General features: G+C 39.7%; 1 protein-coding gene across 8 annotated transcripts in view; it reads left to right on the top strand.

Annotated features, from left to right (window-relative positions):
* Positions 1-16,337, top strand: part of LOC121313172 (A-kinase anchor protein 9-like) — a 151,188-nt gene that overhangs the window by 122,220 nt on the left and 12,631 nt on the right. For 7 of the 8 annotated variants that reach the window (XM_041245459.1, XM_041245458.1, XM_041245463.1 and 4 more), the window contains 12 exons: positions 20-64; positions 8,273-8,776; positions 8,881-8,941; positions 9,171-9,310; positions 9,740-9,931; positions 10,845-11,033; positions 11,535-11,694; positions 13,377-13,593; positions 13,813-13,963; positions 14,758-15,459; positions 15,627-15,847; positions 16,083-16,191. In XM_041245459.1, the coding sequence (XP_041101393.1) occupies positions 20-64; positions 8,273-8,776; positions 8,881-8,941; positions 9,171-9,310; positions 9,740-9,931; positions 10,845-11,033; positions 11,535-11,694; positions 13,377-13,593; positions 13,813-13,963; positions 14,758-15,459; positions 15,627-15,847; positions 16,083-16,191 (2,691 nt within the window). The remainder of the gene's footprint in view (positions 1-19; positions 65-8,272; positions 8,777-8,880; positions 8,942-9,170; positions 9,311-9,739; positions 9,932-10,844; positions 11,034-11,534; positions 11,695-13,376; positions 13,594-13,812; positions 13,964-14,757; positions 15,460-15,626; positions 15,848-16,082; positions 16,192-16,337) is intronic. The other variant, XM_041245461.1, reaches the window with a different exon arrangement.

The following is a 16,337-nucleotide window of genomic DNA, read 5'->3' as shown; positions in this document are numbered from 1 at the left end:
TAACATTTCTTTTGTCTAGGAAAGAGAATTGACTATTGCAAATCTTCAGGATGATCTTCAACAGGTAAATAGAAAAATTTAATTGATATTTTATGATAGAAAACATAAAGTATTTGATATATTTTAGTGCTGGGACAAATATCTGAATATTCAAACGAATATTTTTTGCCATGTATTCTGATACAAAAATCAGATGTTTGTATTTGCAAGAAATGACAATAATACCTTGCACTTATTTACCACCTCACCAGAACTTTAAAAAATGACAAATAAAAAAGAGCTCTGTGTCACACACACACACACACACACACACACACACACACACACACAGTGGCTTGCAAAAGTATTCAAACCCCTGACCAATTCTCTCATATTACCGAATTACAAATGCTACTTTGAAATTTCGTTCTGTTTGATATTTTATTTTTAAACCGTGAAACTCAGAATCAATTATTGTAAGGTGACGTTGGTTTTATGTTGGGAAATATTTTTAAGAAAAATAAAAAACTGAAATATTTTGCTTGCATAAGTATTCAACCCCTGTGCTGTGGAAGCTCCCAGTTTGCACCGATGAAAGAAATTGCCCTAACGAGGACACAATTACCTTACCATTGGCCTCCACCTGTGAACCATTAAAGTTGCTGTCACATTTTCTGGATGAAAACACCACTGTTGAAGGATCATTGGTAAGGCTGTGAATCTGAAGGAAAATGAAGACCAAAGAGAATTCTACAGAAGTTAGAGATAAAGTAATACAAATGCATAGATTAGGGAAAGGGTACAAAATAATATCCCTGATATCCCAGTGAGCACAGTTGGATCAATAATCAGGAAGTGGAAGCTGCATCACACCACCCAGGCACTGCCAAGAAAAGGCCGTCCCTCAAAACTCAGCACTCAAACAAGAAGGAGACTTGTGAGATAAGCCACAGAGATCAATCACTTTGAAGGAGCTACAGAGTTCAGTGGCTGGGAGTGGAGTAATGGTGCACCAGTCAACCATATCAAGAGCTCTGCATAACACTGGCCTGTATGGGAGGGCGGCAAGAAAGAAGCCGTTACTCAAAAAGTACCATCTGAAAGCGCATCTGGAGTTTGCCAGAAAGCATGAGAGTGACCCAGCTGTGATGTGGGAAAAGGTTTTGTGGTCAGATGAGACCAAGATAGAGCTTTTTGGCCAAAACTCAAAGCGCTATGTGTGGCGCAAACCTAACACTGCCCATGCCTCAAGACACACCATCCCTACAGTGAAGTATGGTGGTGGCAGCATCATGCTGTGGGGATGCTTCTCATCAGCAGGGACTGGGCATCTTGTTACAATTGAAGGAAGAATGGATGGAGCAAAATACAGGAAAATAATGCAAGAGAATCTGCTTCAGTCCGCTAAAAAACTGAAGCTTGGGAGGAAATTCACCTTTCAGCAGGACAATGATCCCAAGCACAAGGCCAAAGCAACATTGGAGTGGCTCAAGAACAAAAAGGTGAATGTCCTGCAGTGGCCCAGTCAAAGTCCTGATCTCAATCCCATTGAGAATCTGTGGCACTATTTGAAAATTGCGGTCCACAAGCGTTGTCCAACCAACCTGAACAACCTGGAGCAAATCTGCCAAGAAGAATGGGCCAAAATCACTCCGACACTGTGTGCAAAGCTGGTACATACTTACCCCAAAAGACTTAAAGCTGTTATTGCAGCGAAAGGTGGCTCTACCAAATATTAATGTGTGGGGGTTGAATACTTATGCAAGCAAGATATTTCAGTTTTTTATTTTTCTTAAAAATATTTCCCAACATAAAACCAATGTCACCTTACAATAATTGATTCTGAGTTTCAGTGTTTTAAAATAAAATATCGAACAGAACGAAATTTCAATGTACCATTTGTAATTCAGTAATATGAGAGAATTGGTCAGGGGTCTGAATACTTTTGCAAGGCACTGTATGTGTGTGTGTGTGTGTATATATATATGTGTGTATATATATATATATATATATATATATATATATATATATATATATATATATATACAGGATCAACACAGCAGCTCTTGAGCCTCTATTTAAAAGTTTTAGACAGCAAAAAGTAAACAAACCAGATTATATGTGCGTGCATAGTGATCTCTGAGGAAGGCCATTTGGGTCAAAAATGCATTGTGCTGCTTGAGTGCAAGTCAGAATCTCATGGGACATAAAAAAAAGCAAACCTGTCATTCTGAAATGGCTTGCTTAAACAGTGCCCAACTTGCTGAAATGTTGTGTGTTGATTTTTATATAGATGTTGTGTAATATATTTTTTGTTGCAACTTTGTTATGTGGAATGTCAATAAACGAGAACCAAAACGTTGAGTTTTTTCCTCTTCACTTTACAAGACCATTTCCACGTTTGTTTTATTTTAAGTGTTTAAAATTACATTTCAGTTTTCGTTTGCTTGTTCAGCTACAAAAACGCACCAGTAAACCTCATGTTATTACTTTATGAAAGCGTGTCTAATGCCACTGTTTACTGTGAAGAAACAGCAATGGCAAGGAATGAAGAAAAAGGAAAATAAATAAAAGACTGTGTCAGCTTTATGTACTATTTATTTCAGAATAAGCGAAACAATATTGACTGCTATTTGGCATTCTTTTGTTTTGCAGTTAATTCACTGGGATAAGTTCTACACAACTTATTCTTTATATTATTCAGTTTATTTAAAACAGTAGCTAGGTGTTTATTTTAAAAAAAAAAAATGTATATAATTAGTAGTCGAATAAGGTCTTGCTGTAAAATAAAGGCACATACACACACAGGGGCCACGCCCCCTGCCCCTGCTGCTATGCTGTCTCTGCCTGCGTTCTGAGAAATAAAATTGGTTTTATTACTTTTTGCAAACAAACGAATATCTGAACAAATATTTAAATTCTGAGCAAATGTCTGAACATGAAAATTCTGTGTTCATCCCAGCACTTATAGATTTATACTTCATACATACCATAAAGCAAATATATTTATAAAATTGATATAGTATAATCAGAGATGATTTCCATCAAGTGAATTCCAACTTAACTTTTACACAAGTTTTGAATTCAAAAGGAACTGAAGAGTTTGTTTCTAAACAAACTGGTGTATCTAAAATTGTTTTGGGCCTGGAAGATGGCAAATGTAAAGTTGTGCAAAATAACATTTTAGTATTTAAAAATGTAAGCATAATGATGTATTACAACTAGTCAGTGCATGTTACATGAACATAAGAATTCCAATATTTCAGAAATATATAGTTTTCCAATAATTAATTCCAATATCAAAAGTCATGTAAACACAGTTTTCAGAAAACATATTTTCTGAAAACTTGATCTCATGTAAATGTACTGAATGATATGCTGTCCTTTCTAATATGCCAGAATACCTGTTTGTTTATTTATTTTGAAGAACATGTGGTCGAGTTCGTAATTTCATTTTGCTCTGCATATCATAACATAAATAGATTTTTTTGCTGTTTTTCTTTCTTTCAGACTTTATTATATTACATTTCAGTGTCATTTGTATTGACTGAAACTAAAACCAGTCATAATTAAACCATTTTAATGCAGAATATGGGTTAGCTTCTTCACATAACAAATAGCACTATTTGTAATTCCATCTTTTTCTCATTAAAATCTTTTTATCAGGCTACAAAACACAAACCACAGAGTAATGAAGCTGTTGCTATATCTAAACTGGTTTTGGAACTAGAGGAGGTCAAATCCGAATCTGCTGCCACAAAAGGAGAATTGAACTTAAGGAGGGCTTACAAGCAAGAATCAGTGCGCAGTGAAATGTAACCATTACCTAATGGGTTATAATCTCTTATAGCCGAATTACCTGAGCACTTATATCAGAGCTGCTCCTTTAAGAGCCCCGTATGCGTCGGACATCGTCTCCGCCCCCAGAAGATAAATACGAATGACGCATAAGGCTCAGCGTCATTGTCTCTTTCAGCCTTGCCTGAGGAAGGAGCTCTGACTTTAAGTCATAACTACAGAGTTAATTTGATTTTAATTCACTTTTTCTCTCTCATTTCATATTTTAAAATAATTGCGCTTTTTAAGCATATCATTTTTCTTAGCTTTAGGTTCTGATTTAAGTCCCCCCTGCGGCCATGTGCCCAGCACGAAGCCGACGGCTCTCCCCGCCCCTTCCCTGGGATTCAGTTCCTTGCTGCGTCTAAGTTCACGCTCTCTCCCTTGCTGCTCGGCTCCTCGTGAGTCCATATTTAAAATTCCTGCTAAATATAATGTATGTTTTTTAGCAAGTTTCGAATTATTTTCTGTTTTTCCTTCAGAAACCCAGCGCGCGTGTAAGCTGTCTCCCTGTACTAGAGTCCACCTCTGTACACAGACAGTATACCGCACTAGCCATCTGTTTTTTTTTTTTGTTTTTTTTTCCAGTCAGTGTTAATGACTATTTAGCTACACTGTGCTATCGAATTGGCAGGGAGCCTTTTTGACCGGCAAATATTCAGAGTGTCTTTATGCCGTTGCTGTGTTTGCTTTGCTGCACTGTCAACAAAGGCTACTAGATTTTTTTCTAGTTAGCAGGCAACTGCAGCCCCTGTCTGTTTTACAGTGCATGCTTGCAGTTTGCCAGTGTCTCTCTCAGGTCTTTACCTGCACGCCACTTGTCCTGATACCAGCCTGGTACTAGTGCCTCTCTCTGCCAGAGCTGGTATCAGAGCCTGTGCTGGTCGGTATCGGAGCCGATACCAGTCAGTATCAGAGCCAGTACCAGTCAGTACAAGAGCCTGTATCAGTGCTCAGGTCAGTACCTTAGTTGGTACCAGAGCCTGTACCAGTGACCTGGCCAGTGCTAGTTGGTACCAGAGCCTGTATCACAGACCTAGTCGGTACCAGAGCCTGTACCAACGATCTGGTAAGTACCAGAATTGGTACCCCGGTACCAGAAGGGAGCATGCAGTGGGTGCAGTTAAAGACTGCAGCTCTGGAAAGCAGGCTGCCCTGCTGTTCGAGGGACCGATCTGCATCTCTGACACTGGCACAGCATGACTTGCCCCATTCGTCACCTGCAGTACGGTCAACAGAGCCTCCATTCCCTGTTACACCGGGAGCTAGGAAATGATCCTATAGTGGTAGGAGCAGGACTAAGAGCCTGTGTTCCTCTAAATCTTCCTCATCTGACTCGGAGAGCAGCAGCAGGCACCATTGCCTGACCTTCAGCCAGAGCAGGAGGACGTCATGTCCCTGCATCTGAGAGCATGGACGCCCAAGAAATAATCATCTTGTCCATGGACGTGGAATAAGATGTCCCTGTTGGAGGAGCTCACCTCCATTATCAGCAAGGAAACCATAGCCCTGCAGGTACCTTGGGCCACGGAAGATGGGCCTAAATGCTCTATACTTGATAGAGTGCTTGCTGCTGTGCTTCAGCACCCGCCCCCCCACCCCACCCCCCCATGTTTTCCCAGATTTTTTTACACAAGGTGCAATCACCCTGGGAGCACCCAGCAACTGCCTCGGCTGTCTCCAGGTCACTGTACAGTTTGTGTAGGGTGCATGATGCAGGTAGGCTGGGCCTTGCCCAGATCCACATGTTGAGGCTTCCATCACTTCTCTAGGGCAGATACCTAATCTAGCATTGCTGGAAAAGGACGTTTCATGTCATAATAAACAATGCCGTGTCACTGAAATGATGCTGAAGAAGGCCTATGCGGCCTCAGCATTTTGCTCATGTCTTGGTAGCTACAGTAGCATACTGGTGGCTTACCAGTCCATGCTGCTACAATCGCTGTCCTCGGACCATAGGCCCTCGCTCCTCCAGTTGGACAAGCTGATCCTGGTCAACAACCACCTGCTCCCATTGCCTATTTATTATTATTATTATTATTATTATTATTATTATTATTATTATTATTATTATTATTATTATTTGCAGATGCCCTTATCCAGTTGTTACAAAATGTCACATTATCCAATATCACATTACAGATAAGAGCAGTTATAAAGTACAGTAAAATCGGTAGAAAATAAGATCATATTCAAATAAGAGCAAAATAAAGAATACGGTACATAATTACATTTAAGTTCGAGTTCGACTAACTTAAACTTATAGTAAAAATATTTACTTATACAAGTAAAGTCCATTAAGAGCACGTTGTAAGTACGATAAATGGATAAGAACGATTTCAAATAAGAGCAATTACAATAAACGAGAATACAGATAGCTTTAAGACTAAAAGCACAAAGTACAAAATACAGAAAGTGGTTATAATTAAAAGCAGTAGTAAAATAGGCAAAGTGTGGAGCAGTTCAGTGCGAGTACAAGGTGATGCAAGCACTGGTACTACTGGGTGCCAAATAGTCATGTATTGTCGACAGTTGTGAGATTTACAGATGCTGCCTGAACAGGTGTGTCTTGAGGAGGTGCTGGCAGGTGGTCAGGATATCCGTAGGTAGGTCGTACCACCACTGAGAGGCAAGGGTGGAGAAGAAGCAGGATCTGGAAGTGGGGGAGCGGAGTGGGGGGTACAGCTAATCTGCAGGTGGTGGAGGAGCAGAGGGGGCGAGAGGGAGTGTAGGGAGAAATAATAGTCTAGAGACAGGAGGGAGCCAAAAGGTTGAGACAGCGATAGGTGAGTATGATAGGAAGTAGCATGGGAGAAACCAGGAAGGGAAAAGACAAGGCAGCAGCAGAGTTTTGGAGGAGCTGAAGTGGATGGATAGCACAGGCAGGAAAGCCGGCCAGGAGGGAGTTGCAGTAGTCAAGGCAGGACAGCACCAGGGCCTGAACTAGGAGCTGCGTGGAGTAGTTGGTGAGGAAGGGGTGAATTCAGCATATGTTGCTGAGGAAGAAGTGAATAATGGTCAGGCGTTGGGCAGGAGCATGGCTGCATTGGTGGCGCAAGAAGGCAACTCTGGCTTACTGAGGCTCAAGTACATGACAAAGACAATGCGTCGTTACTAGATATACCTGGAACACCAGTGCATACGTTTGGTCCAGCAGTTGGATTTGTAGTTGAACTGAGGTGTTTACGCTTCAACCTGTGTAGCTTCAAATTTTTCTTATTCTTACAGTGATTGGCTGCAAAGACAACAGGGCTAGCCAGAGATAGGATAATGTATGTTGGGTTGGGTTTTCTTTTGTACAGTTTTCTAGTCACTGAAGACATTATTCTGGGAGATGTAGTTAGTGTAAGTTTTTGGATAGGCGGGAGGAGAGGCAGACAAGCTGAGAAGCAAAAATGTTATGTGTTCCATGAGAGGAAACTTGGTTTGGAACTCAATCTGTTGAAGTACCCTGTAAAAAAAAAAAAAAAACAAAAAAAAAAAAAAAAAAAAAAAAAAAAAAAAAAAAAAAAAAAAAAAAAAAAAAACAGAAACAAACTCCTCTCAGCAACAAAGTCTTTAATCTCCAGTAGGATCAACAAGCAGCTGCAACAAAGTCTTCAGCCCCGATAAGATCAATAACAGCGCCCGTCCACTTTGTCCTCTAAGCTGAATCTTTAGCTGAATCCACAGGAGGCTGCGTGGTCTGGTGGTTAAAGAAAAGGGCTTGTAACCAGGAGGGTCCCCTGTTCAAATTCCAGCTTAGCCACTTAGTCATTGTGTGACCCTGAGCAAGTCACTTAACCTCCTTGTGCTCCGCCTTTCGGATGAGACGTTGTAAGTGACTCTGCAGCTGATGCATAGTTCACATACCCTAGTCTGTATAAGTTGCCTTGGATCAAGACATCCGCCAAATAAACAAATAATAATAGCTACAAAGGGTTGCAAGGCACATCCTCTTTAAGGTACTCCGGCTTAGGTGTACAGCAGACCCAGACTTGTTTGCCCTGATAAAGTAGTTAAGCTTTACGACAGTCCTTCAGCTGGGCCTCATGTCTCTTTTGCCTTTGGTCGTCTCCTTGCATGCAGCTTGCCTTCTTTTCTTGGTTTACTCTGCTTTCCACTCGGGACATAGATGCTTTATGTCTTCCTTGCATCTAACCTCTTGTTGTAGCAGTTGTGAATTATCTGTACATAATTCACTTGTCCTTTCAGCATAATCCAGTCCAGATGCCACCTAGCCCTGGTCACCCAGTTCAGTGTGTCTGCCAGGAAAGGGGCCCTTTTTGTCAAGACACAAAGATTTCATTAATTAGTCCAGTTAGATTTCTAGTACACCTTCAGATATTAATATCATGTTCAGGGAATATGCACCACACTGTGAACTTGATTAAGCTTGGAAAGATGAGTAATTGAACACAAAAGCAAAGAAACTTAATTGGTGAAATGTTTTTAATTACAAATTACTTTTGTTTAGATGAGAGATTTGACAATCCCACAGCTTCAGGAAGATCTTAAACAAGTAAAGGAAGCTTTGGCAAAGGCAGAGGAGGAGCTGGGCCATCATGATCAGAAAAAAGACACCAAACTCTTTGAGGGAAAACCTGACATTGGTGGCAAAAAAACAAAACACACTTCAACCAAAGAGAAACCTTCACTGGTGAGGAAGAACTCTGCATCTCAAACCGATAAGCCTGCAAACATGAACAGGAGCTTCCAGACTCCAAAAGTTTTGTGTAAAGATGCTGAAATCCAAATCGATCTCATTAAACAGAATAGCATCTCTTCAGAGCAGCTGGCAGAAGTGATCAGACAGTACAAAGAGAAGATTGGGCAGATGCAGGAACTTCATGCTGCTGAAATAATGGACATGGAGACACGACACATTTGTGAGAGCGACACTCTGAAGAGTGATTCTCAGATTCTGAGAGAGCAATGCAAGGCCTTAAATGCGTTTTTAGAGAAGATGAGAGAAACCGGGGTTAGTTTTGTGTAATTTATTCATTCACTGCTCTATGTTTTTATATTTATTTATTTTGTGTCTATTAAAATGCATCTAACCACACTTTGTAAATGTTACATTAGGGAGTCCCTGCTTCTGTTTTGGAACCTGGTTCTTCACAGTTTAGAGATGGATACACTAGTGGTAAGTTACATTTATTTTTAACCATGTATTCGAACAAATTTTTCTGTCCTAATGTGTGACTTATCTGGCTTCTGGCTTATTCTATTGTAGGCTTAAATTCAAAGCTGCAGGGAGGGGTGTACAGAAACTATGTAATATATTTACTTTAGTGTTTACGTAAAGTAATAAATTAATTTACTGCAGTTAATTTATGTTAAATTCTCATTAACATTTTGTCAACCCCTTTCAGATAGCAGTTCAGACTGGAGTCAGAGAATGTATTACGACTTTTCCGTTCAAAACCAGGAGTACAGAAGCGCTACAGAGGAAGCCAAGAGAGACATTGAAATGCCTCAGGCTTCATCAGAAATGCTACCTGACAGAATAAAAGTAAGGATGGGTTGGAATGAACTGCCAAATGTTTACAATCTGATGTCTGTCCCAAATAAATTACCTTACACCTGTCTTCTTCCTAAGCAATTACGGTATAAGGTTTACAAGGATTGGGAAAGATCATCAAAGACTTCTAAATTAATAGCAGAATTTTAAAGTATACACTGTATAACACTGGATACTAGAGCAATAAATATAGAATTTGGTACAGTATTACGTGGAATGGCTGTAGTTAGTGACACATACAGTTGGTCAAAGCAATGTGAGCTCTTTGCATAATATATTTAGACTATGGACCACGAAAGAGGAAAGTGGTCATGAACCACTCCTGACCGACGTGACAAAAAAAATATATATATATATATATATATATTATATATTATAAAAGAGAACACTTACGTTAAATCATTGATGTTCTTTCCGTAGTACTTGTTGCGAGAAGTACATCAGGAGGGAATGCAGGTGCTCTCCCTGTCCGAGGTCCCTTGCATCGAAGGGGAGATTGGAACATCAGAGCAGTATTCTGAAAGCTGGCAGAAGGAGAGGCAGGCGCTCCTGGCTATGGTCGAGTCACTCAAGGTTTTGATTACCAACGTGCAAGTTTACAGCGATACTGAGGTAAATACATATTAATCAAAACAAAAATATATTCAAGAATTTTAGTTATATAGTAGTAATGAAAACATATTTAAAACATGTTAAAACAAGCAATATTTTTGTAATGGTCTTGCCAAAGACAACATTAAGTGGTTGTTTTTTTTGTTCAGTCTATAAAGCAATGTCAAAGATATGTAAAAAACGTGCTTGTTCAGGCAACTACATTTTCTTTGCTGTGAATAAAATATCTGAGTGAGGATCACCTGCGTTATATTGCACTTTATGATGACACAAGTTAGTTTTAATTTTTCCTAAAAATATATATATATATATATATATATATATATATATATATATATATATATATATATATATACACACAGTGCCTTGCAAAAGTATTCCGACCCCTGACCAATTCTCTCATATTACTGAATGGGCCAAAATCACTCCGACACTGTGCAAAGCTGGTACATACTTACCCCAAAAGACTTAAAGCTGTTATTGCAGTGAAAGGTGGCTATACCAAATATTAATGTGTGGGGGTTGAATACTTATGCAAGCAAGATATTTCAGTTTTTTTATTTTTCTTAAAAATATTTCCCAACATAAAACCAATGTCACCTTACAATAATTGATTCTGAGTTTCAGTGTTTAAAAATAAAATATCAAACAGAACAAAATTTCAATGTACCATTTGTAATTCAGTAATATGAGAGAATTGGTCAGGGGTCTGAATACTTTTGCAAGGCACTGTGTGTGTGTGTGTGTGTGTGTGTGTGTGTGTGTGTGTGTGTGTGTGTTATATATATATATATATATATAATATATATATATATTAGATATAATATTATATATATATATATTAATTATATACCTTACATAGATAATACTCTTCCTACATTGGCACAACCGTGTTTTTATTTGTGCCCTTTAGAAATCTTTGAATTTTGCATCAGCTGAAGGTGTTGCAGACTGGCGTGGAGAGCTCCTCCAAGCTGTCCAGCAAGTCTTTTTGAAGGAACGCAGTGTTCTTAAGAGTGAACTCGAAACGCATATGGCAACACTAGAGACTAGCGACATAGTTGTACACCTGAACCAGCTAGAAAACCGTCTGCGTGAACAGGTGAAAAATCTGTGTATCATCTAGCAGGAACATTTATTATTAGCTCATATCATGATAGAGAATACTGTCTCAAAATGTGTTCTACGGCTCTTCTGTCATTTTACTGGCCCCTTTTAATAAGTGCAATGGTAGAGTTTCTTCTGACTTCGTTTAGTTAAATACTAGGTGTGACTGATGAAAGAGATTCAAGGTGTGCTAATTCACTATAATGACTCATGCCTGTTTTGGGGCTGATGTATAACACCACCTGGATCACAATATCCTCCTGACCTGGAGTCTAGGAAGACCTCAGATCCTCAACCCAGAAGGTGTGGGGGGGGGGGGTGGGGGGTGGGGGGTTGGGAAGTACCCCATCCTTATGGTAAGACACCCGTTTTTAATGTTTTTTTTTTTCCTTCTTATATTATGCCCCATGGGGATTTTTTTTTTTTTTTTTAATCATTTTTTTTTTTTTTTTTTTTTTAACAAAATCCAAACTCCAACAATGTTTTCCCTTGCCAGGATGCCCAGAACAGAGATGCCATGGAGATTCTTCAGGATGCTGACAGGAATAGTCTGTTGATGGAGATTGGGCAGCTGCAAGCACAGCTACAAAGGGCTCAGCAATGTGATAGCAGGGTTGACAGGGCTGCAGCACAGCTGGCTCAGCAGACAAGCTCAGGTACTGGCTTTTAGTACAATACATGATTCACAATTTATATGGAACAGAATACATTAGCAGCGCAACCTCTTTATAACGCCGTAGTTGGGAGCCATAGTTAAGAGACTGTGCTATTTGTGTTCTGCCTTATAATGAGATTACTAGTGTTAGTGTAATGGCATTATAGGGCAAATAGGAGCCATGACCATACTGCCTTATAACCTATTCTACAGTATAAAGGTCCATCTTATAAAGGGGAGCACTCTGTTGTTACTTATTAATTTTGTTGTGCAGTATAAAGGGACAGTAGGACGCATTTCAATAATTCCAGGGAATCATTCATACCGTATAATGCATAATATACTTACTGTATATAATATACACAATATACATACAGGACCCTTTTTACAATGCTTAAACACATTTTATTTAAATAAGATTAATATTAATTAAACTTTTCCAAAGGGGATTTGGGTTATTGCTGAAGTTTACACTACACTGCTACAAAACTGAACGACGAGTTTTACATTTGAACTTGTACAAGCCTAGTGTACACTCAACTGCCTCGTAGAAAATAAATAACCTTGCAATTGGTAGCTAATGTTAATAGCACACAGTCAGGACCCGGTGTCATGCGGGTCAGCTGTGCGATTTCATACTGCTTTTGATAAAGCAGGGTTGACCTGAAGCAAGTACACAATGCGCCTATCAATGACCTGGAAGCAGCTTGTTACAGAAGCTTCTATCCAGGTTTCTCTGGATTGATCCATCAGCCAAAATGTTGACCTGGGTCAAACCATGTCAACCCACATCCTGAGGTGGGTCACTGGGACCGGGTTAACCTGGGTATGACCCAGGTACGTGGTTTCACACTACACGGGTAGCCAGAACCAGGGTCCGGACCCAGGTAGCCAGAACCTGAGTCCGGACCCGTGTAGAAGTGCCAGTGTGAAAGGGGCTTTATACTACTTCATTACACACATAAGTAACAAGAAGACATGTTAATTCCAAATTACATTCAAAACATTTTGACATGGTTTTATTTCGTGTCTGTTAGGGGTAATGCAGTTCTTGATATTTAATTCTGTAAGAACAGAAAGTTAAGGGGGAAAAATAAGCTTTCAGAAACATAAGACAGTGTGTTTAAAAACATGATGAAGGGTTGTTTTACTAAATTAACACATTTTTCATTGCCGTTTTATTTAAAATGTAACAAAGAAATCTCAGAGTGAAGCAGTGCATGTACATTTCAGTTTTGTAACCTTTTAAATAAGCTCACTATTCTTGAATTGATTTTATACTGTTTATACAGCTAAACGGCATATAATTTAGTTTGGAATTCTTCCTCTTCCGTCTCATCATTACTGGAACTCCAGTCCGTAATTTGTGGCCAGTTTGACTGTATTGGTAGAGGCATGATTTACTTTAGACACCGCCACCGCATACACTGTTGTGTGTCCACCAGTTTTGCGGTATCGGCCATCACCGTTACCTGCTAGCGGTGCCGTGCGGCTCGTGTGTTCCAGGCTTTAGGCTGCCGTCTGCCTAATGTCAGAAGGCAGCCTAATGGAAGAGTTTTACGGAGTAAATAATGTCAATGATTTTGTTTTTCCATATCTTGGTTTGTGGTTTTTCTCAAGTGCAAGACTCATAGCTATGGACTAATAGACTTTGTAATAACTACATTTTTATATCTCCCTTAGATGGACATCAGGACTGCACATTGCAAGACAATCAGGCTAGTGTCGCAGAACTGGAGGTGAATCGTGTGAAGGAAAGTGGAAACGAGCTGCAGGATCGTTTCCACTCTGAGAAGATGGTGATAGCTGAACTTAAGAATGAGCTTGCGCAAACAAAACTGGAACTCGAGACAACCCTGAAAGCACAACAGAAACACCTGAAAGAGCTGGAAGCTCTCAGGTGATTTTCTTTTTCTTTCTTGTTCTACAGTATTGTACTGATTTTAACACTAACATACCAAGCACTAGATTAATATAGGGAATAATATTCATTCATAAAGCCTGTCTGTTTTGTTTGGATAAAAACTGTTTTTATTGCTGGAAGGTGCCAATGGTTCCTCAGTTATTTGAGTAATTTCTCCCAAAACATTGTACCGATTACCGATGGCTATCTTAACAGGACTGAAGTTTCAGGAAAGACTGCTGAAATGGACATATTAAATGATGCTCTGGAAAATGAGCAAAAGAAATCCAGACAGCTTCAGTGGGCGTTTGAAAAGGAGAAGTGCAAATCGGAACGAAAAGAAGTGAGAGAAAAAGAAGAATTTGAGGTAAATAATAATAATCTTTTATTTTATTTAATATTATTTATTTAAAAATTGCTGCAAAGCGCTTCACGTTAATAAAAACATTGACAAATATTAATAAAAGAATACAAGAAAAGCAATGAAAACAAAAGAAACACATAGAACAGTAAAACAAAGCAGAGAATTAAAAAAAACACCATTTTAGCATAAAAACAGTACATCATAAAAATGTGGTTTTAATCTTGTTTTAAAAGTAGTGACACTTGGCACAGAGCTAGGCAGATCATTCCAGAGTTTTGGGGCCCTGTAACTGAATGCTCTACCAGCTGTGGGTTTTTTTTTTGTAATCTGTGGGACAGTCACCAACCTGGCATTCTGTCTGAGTGGACGTCTAGAAATATATGGTATTTAAATATGATGGTGCAAGGCCAGTTAATGCCTTAGAATTTAAAAGCAACACCTTAAAATTTATCCGAATGTTGCAGTCACGATATAACATGGCTACGAGTACCAGAGAATAGGTCATTACAATAATCAATTCAGAAGATACAAAAGCATGCATCAATCTCTGTGTCTAAGTGGCAAAGAATAAGTTACAGCAAATGTATATTGGGTATTATGTGGCTGTTTTATATGACCACAATCATTAAAATATTTCATTTTAACACAAAAACAATTGTTTAACTAATTACAGTCCAAGAAAGCAAAGCATGTCAGTCACTGTCTGACAGGCACATTCGCAATATTGTATTTACTTTTGACTCAAAGTATGCACATTACAAAATACCTGTACATACTTTTGCCCCCTTTAAAATAAGGACTTGAAGCTCACAATTGAAGATCAGAAATGTAAAAACTGCAAGATTTCAACCCTACTAGAGCAGGAGCAACAGGTAACGGCCAATCTGAAGCAGCAGACAGAGACGGAGAAGGCCCTTCACCAAGCCCAGCTCTCTCACGAGCTGAGCCGCATATCAGAGCTGCAGGTGCTGCTGGATTCGGAAAAGGCCCGGGCACTGGAGCTGAACAGCGCCCTGGAACAGGAGAAAGAGCTGCGTGGCCAGCTGAATCTGAGTCCACAGCGGCGACTGGAGGCAGGAGAATCGGCAGCTGATGCTGGGTGTAGTCAGGCAGAGGATGGTGTCTGGACCATGAAAGAGCTGGTCGGTGACCTGCAAGGCCAGCTGGATGAGAAGCACACTCGCATCGTGCAGCTGCTGGGGGACATAGAGAGACACAAGCTGGAGGCAGTGCAGTTGAGGCAGCAGCTGGATGAGGAGAGACAGCTCCACCACAAGGCCCTGCAAAAGGAGCAGGAGGCTCACAGACTGGTGCAGAACAAACTGGAGCAGCTGCAGCTAAAGGATGAGGAGCTCCAGAGGCTGCTGGACAGGGAGAGGCAGCTCGTCGTCAGACTTCAGCAGGAGAGGGAGCGGCTCCAGGAGAGTGTCAGTGAGCTGCAGGACCAGGAGAACCAGAGTGAGAAGACAGAGAACACAGACCAGTCTGATTCTCAAACGGTGAGCTGTCTGATAAGCAAACAGCAGCTAAAAATACTGTGATACAGAAAAATATGCACCAGACTAGTCAGCCAGATAATCTTGTGGTGAGAATTCCAACTATAATGAAAGAATGCTTACTTTTGTCTTTGAATACATTTGTTGTACTTCTTTATGTCACAATGCAGAATCTATGTAGAGCAGACATACCTGTCGACAGAACGAGAGATTGGGTGTTACAGCAGAAGATTTCTGACATGCTGAAAGTAGGCATCCACAGTCACTCTCTAAATGAAATCAATAGAGGAACAGCTGCACCTGAAGACTCAAAGCATCTTGACGGCATCATCCAGAGACTTCAGTTAATTGCTTCTAAGCTGAAAACACTTGCAAGCAAACCCTCCAGCAAGTAAGATAATTGACTGAATTTAGAATTCAAGATTTGTGATCAAGTAGTTAAGAAACAGGCTTGTTGACTGATGGTGTTCTCTGATTATGTTACCAGCTGTATTATTAATTGCACTAAAGAGATTTGGAGACTTAAAAAAACAGGAATAAATGTAGACTATAGTGATTAAAACTGTAAATAAAACAGTTGTTTTGTGTTGTTCTATTATTGATTTTTGTTTTTTGCATTCTGTTAGGATCCCGTTCGAATCAGCAGATGATGAAAATCTTATTTGGTTGCAGAACAGCGTTCAGGACATTGTGTCTCAGCTTCAGCAGCTACCAGCAATCCATCCTAAAGGAGAGGTAAATAAGACACCTGATGTTACTTCCTGTTATCATAAAAGTTAGTGATGCACTTCAAGATCTTGTCAGCCCAACCCAGTCAGACCTGGTTAATGCATACAGAACATAAGAAATTCTAGAATGAGAAAAGGCTGTTTAGCCCACTT

The sequence above is a fragment of the Polyodon spathula genome, chromosome 3 (assembly GCF_017654505.1).
Source record: "Polyodon spathula isolate WHYD16114869_AA chromosome 3, ASM1765450v1, whole genome shotgun sequence".
NCBI classification, from domain to species: Eukaryota; Metazoa; Chordata; class Actinopteri; order Acipenseriformes; family Polyodontidae; genus Polyodon; species Polyodon spathula.
This window is presented reverse-complemented; position numbering and strand designations above follow the sequence as displayed.